Here is a 4331-nt window from a genome sequence, read left to right as displayed (position 1 = left end):
AATTTGCACACACTTTGCCCAACCGAGTATCTTGAATGCCGTAAATCTCAGATTTTTGTGATTTTTTTGCTATTTTTTTCGAATTACTATTCACAAAGTTACTGTTCACGTTGAACCAAAACCACCTTCGGCATTATGAGGGACGAAAATTATCCGGTTTAAATAGTTGAGGGACTGAGTTTTGGTGGTTTTGGAATTAAGGGACGATTTCTATACTTTGGAGAGAGTTCGAGGACGAAAAATATACTTATCCCTTTGTTTATCAATGCACGCGCTCCTCCAGAGACACGGCTGAAATATGAAATGCGAAGTGGATTAGGATAGCAGGTGTTCTCTGCCTGCAAGTTAAACCAATGCACGGCTCAAACATTATCTCATGCTGCCCATGTGATTGGTCAGTCTCCTCAGCCTACAAGTTAAGCCAATCCGGCTGAAATCATGCTTGTCCGGGTCGTTGCACCGAGGTTTCTTGTTGGCAAAGCACACGACTATGAGTTCGTTAGCTTCGTCTAATCGAATCTGTGTTAGACTCAAAGGAGTATTGGACTGAAAGATAGTCGGGAAACAAGGCAAATAATGTGATCAACACTCGCTCCAGCAAAACAGGAACACCCTTAGTTTATTTTCCAACCGTGGCACAATACTATCACATAACTGTACAATATTACTGTACATCGCTGTACCAAGAAAAAGAACTGAATGGAAAACATCCACCAAACGAGCAAGATTCAACACAGTAGAGCGAGCCGGCGGCCAGCTGCTAGTTAACCTGAAGCGCCTTTTTGCGGCGGCGGCGCTCGTCGGAGAGCTGCTTTGCGAACCTGGCGAGCTGCTCCGCGTTGGTGCCCTGGCCAGGCATCTCCACGTTGCGGCCGGTCTCCAGGTCCACCCGGGACACGTTCTTCCTGAGGAGCTCGTGCCCGATCTGCACCAGCCTGTCCATGTTCTCCTTCGAGCAGTCGTCGATGGAGCCCGCACTCCCGCTCAGCTGATCGTACTGGATGCGCAGGTAGCGGTGGGAGGAGCGCAGGGCGCCGAAGAGGACGGAGAGGTGGATGTCCACCATGTCGGCGCTGGCGGCGTTGAACATGTCGACGATGGGGGCGGTGCCGTCCTTGACGATCCAGTTCAGGATTCCCCACTTGGCGGCGTCCTTGGCGCTGTAGCTCTCTTTCGGGTTCAGCCCGCAGCCGATGGAGACGACCATGAACTTGCCGTAGTCCACCGGGTTCTCCACGAAGAACTCACCGTCCCCCACGATGATGTCCTGGGACACTTGGCTCATCGCGCATAGCGTCTGCAACGCAGGAAAGATACATGCATGCATGCGGTACGTGAGATTTAGGGGTGACGTGTTGTTGTGTGTCGTGGCCGGCGGTTAGTCGCTAACTAGCTTACAGGGTTGTTGGCGGCGAGGCCGCCGTCGACGAGGTTGAAGGCCCTCGGCTCGCCTTTGTCGTCCTTGGTCTCGAAGTAGTGTGCCGGGAAGAACGTCGGTGCGGCGGAGGTGCTGATCGCGATGTCCGACAGGAGTGCGTTTTTCGCAGGCGAGTGCTTCAACTGATCATTGTTACAGGTTCATGCATGCATGCATGGAGTTAATTAGAAACCATACGTTATTTTTGCAAGAGAAAAAGGATGTCACTAACTTCTTTCCTGATAAAATTACGTAGATGGTAAATCCCGAACGTTTGTGATTTAACCATGGCAAATCAAACATTTTCAATGGCAATTTTAGTGATCCGAGATTGCCATGTTTGCCAACTAAACTTGCCATCCTGACGTCACTAAAATTGCCACCGAAAACGTTCAATTTGCCATGGTCAAATGTCAAATCCCGAACGTTGGAAGCAGTTGGTCAGTACTAATCCTTAGATGATACTAGTTGTTCAATTTTTTGAGGGATAATACTAGTTGTTCATTAGTAGCCAACAAACAATCTTTAGTTCTCCGTAAGTAGAAGCTAAAGAGACAAAATCTTGAAAGGGTCTAAATGCATCCTACGAGAACAACAATAAGCTGGCCATGGCCGAAATTCAATAGGTTCGACTGACGACTGCTCACATTTTTGAGCATTTTTTAATTCGGTGGCACATTTTTCGACTTGTAGCTAATTTCATGTGCATATATAGAACAATCAGATGTGCGATCTATATACCTGAAAGCTTGAGAAAATCGTGGGTTGCAGGTATGCGATATCGAAGGTCGGGATGACCACATTGGTCAGCGTCCCATCCAGCTTCGTCTCGCCGAGGTACCGACGAAGCAGCGCATGGAGGTACTTGCCGTTGTATTTGGGCCCGCGCACCATCCTCAGAGCTGTGCCAATCTTGCCGAAGAATGAGTTCCTGCAACTTGGCATTGGAATTGCACTTTGATAGGGTGAAATGATGTTGTAGTACTCTAAAAACATGGTAGAACAGTAAACAAAGCTAGTCTTATGATGATATGGACATCCAATGTTTCAGTTACTTCTGTGGGAAGATCTTCGGTGACTCATCGATGTAGAACTGAGCCAGCTCCTTGGCATCGAACAAGGGCCGCCCGTTCTTATCTGGCGCCGTGAGCATCACCGTCAAGAGGCCGCCGGTGCTCGTGCCGGCGACGACGTCAAAGTAGTCTGCGATCCTAGCTTCTGGCCCATCCAGTTTCTACATGGATAGTGCAGGAGTTCACATAACACAGTAACATCTAGTGTTCTTCTGGAAACAGTAGACAAACATACTTGATGACAAAGTAGATGAGCTTGTAGGCATATATCTTACCTTGAATTCCTCTCCAAGGAAGGCAAGGATGGTAGCTGGAATGATCCCTCTGACGCCGCCGCCATCGATGCTCAGAACGGTGATCAGCTTGTCCTTGTCGGCGGAGTTCTGGCGTGCTCCTTCTTCCGAAGAACTACCACTTGCCATTTAGAGTCCGATAGACGAGCCAAGCCCCAAGCTACGAATTAAAAGTGAAGGGCAGGATGTGGCAAAGCATACTGAAGGAAGAAACTTGTTATATAGACATGTCTGGAAACAACTGAATTAAGAAGCAACAGGATTGGCTCAAAAGCAGGGGTTATTGTTAACTACAAAATCAGACAAAGGAACAAAAACCAACTAACTATAATATTACAATAGTATTACCTCTGGAGTTAAATAATTGTTCAATATATAGTCGTTTGAGAATGCATACAGTCGAGCTTTTAAATTTTTTTACGACTGATATACACAAAAGTGTTCTGTTTTGCTGATATATGTTACGAAATGTGTAATTCTTTTAAAAAAAAGGTGCAAACATCCGAGATCACATCTATCCTGAACGTACGATGAGTAAAACAAAATGGAAGTTCCTTTCAACCCCTTGTAGCTGGACAAGAAACCAGTGCTGGGTCAACTCCAACATCTGTATATTATCATCTCATTGATGTGCGGATCACGTTTAGAGTAATATACGAGCCCTGCATATAATATCCCCAACTAGAAATTGGGGAAATGCCTAAAAGATGGAGAGGTGTCTAGCGTAGTCAGGAAACGATGTGTGCAGAGGTCGAACATAATGGATCAGATGACTAAAATAAGACTAATAAATTGTTTCAGTTTTTACTCCTTGGCTAAGATCAAACCGGATCTGGAAATGTAACATTGCAGGTATTTGACATTGTTACTTAGAATTATTTTCTTTTGAGCTTATAATACTGTCCATTTTTTAATAACATGGATCATACCTGGAACTGATGCAAGGACACAAGCAACGAATGGCTTCGTTCATGACCTTTGCGTGCACTTGAAAGGTAACACTTGCAACATCGAGATGGATAGCACATGACATATCAAGTTTTCCTACTGTTGAAAAGCAAAAGGCATGTTTATGATCAGGTAAACCCAAAGAATATCTTAGGTATTTGATATTCGTGTTCATCCTAAGAAGTTCAGAAATGTATCAATCTTCCCGCACAAAAGGATAATGATGTACTATTAATCTTCTTAATAACCACACCTCAAAAGCTAATACAAATTAAGTTCACCGGCGGACGGCAATTTCGAAAATCACAAGCTGGCCCAAAACATGGTTTAGAATAGGGTTCAGAAGTAGTTCATTCCAGCTAATAATATGAAAACATACACACACTAATTAACGTTATCTCTTTGTTGATTAACATTTTCTCCGTCAGCCTGTCAAGACTGGAGTACGGCCATTCCAAAGGATGTATAAGGTATTATGAGTTGTGATTTGTGATAATGACCAAACACAATAAGTTGTATGTGCTGTTCATTGACTTCTGTGAGATCGTTGTTCACAAAGAAATGGATTTAAGATTTTCGACCTGGCTGTTGAGTACAACA

The 4331-nt window shown here is 44.8% G+C and overlaps 1 protein-coding gene across 2 annotated transcripts; it reads right to left on the bottom strand.

Annotated features, from left to right (window-relative positions):
• Nucleotides 1-599: 599 nt before the first annotated feature.
• On the bottom strand, nucleotides 600-2994 carry LOC123048980 (patatin-like protein 2). Of its 2 annotated transcripts, none has more exons than XM_044471987.1 (5): nucleotides 2766-2994; nucleotides 2473-2651; nucleotides 2159-2354; nucleotides 1399-1560; nucleotides 600-1297 (listed from the first exon to the last, which is right to left on the bottom strand). In XM_044471987.1, exons 1-5 carry the CDS (start codon nucleotides 2910-2912, stop codon nucleotides 761-763), a joined length of 1221 nt encoding a protein of 406 aa, XP_044327922.1. In that variant the 5' UTR covers nucleotides 2913-2994; the 3' UTR covers nucleotides 600-760. The 2 variants fall into 2 exon arrangements, with proteins under 2 accessions (XP_044327922.1, XP_044327923.1); XM_044471988.1 differs by having other exon boundaries at nucleotides 2159-2348.
• Between the last annotated feature and the right edge of the window lie 1337 nt (nucleotides 2995-4331).

The sequence above is a fragment of the Triticum aestivum genome, chromosome 2D, assembly GCF_018294505.1.
Source record: "Triticum aestivum cultivar Chinese Spring chromosome 2D, IWGSC CS RefSeq v2.1, whole genome shotgun sequence".
Taxonomy (NCBI): Eukaryota; Viridiplantae; Streptophyta; class Magnoliopsida; order Poales; family Poaceae; genus Triticum; species Triticum aestivum.
This window is presented reverse-complemented; position numbering and strand designations above follow the sequence as displayed.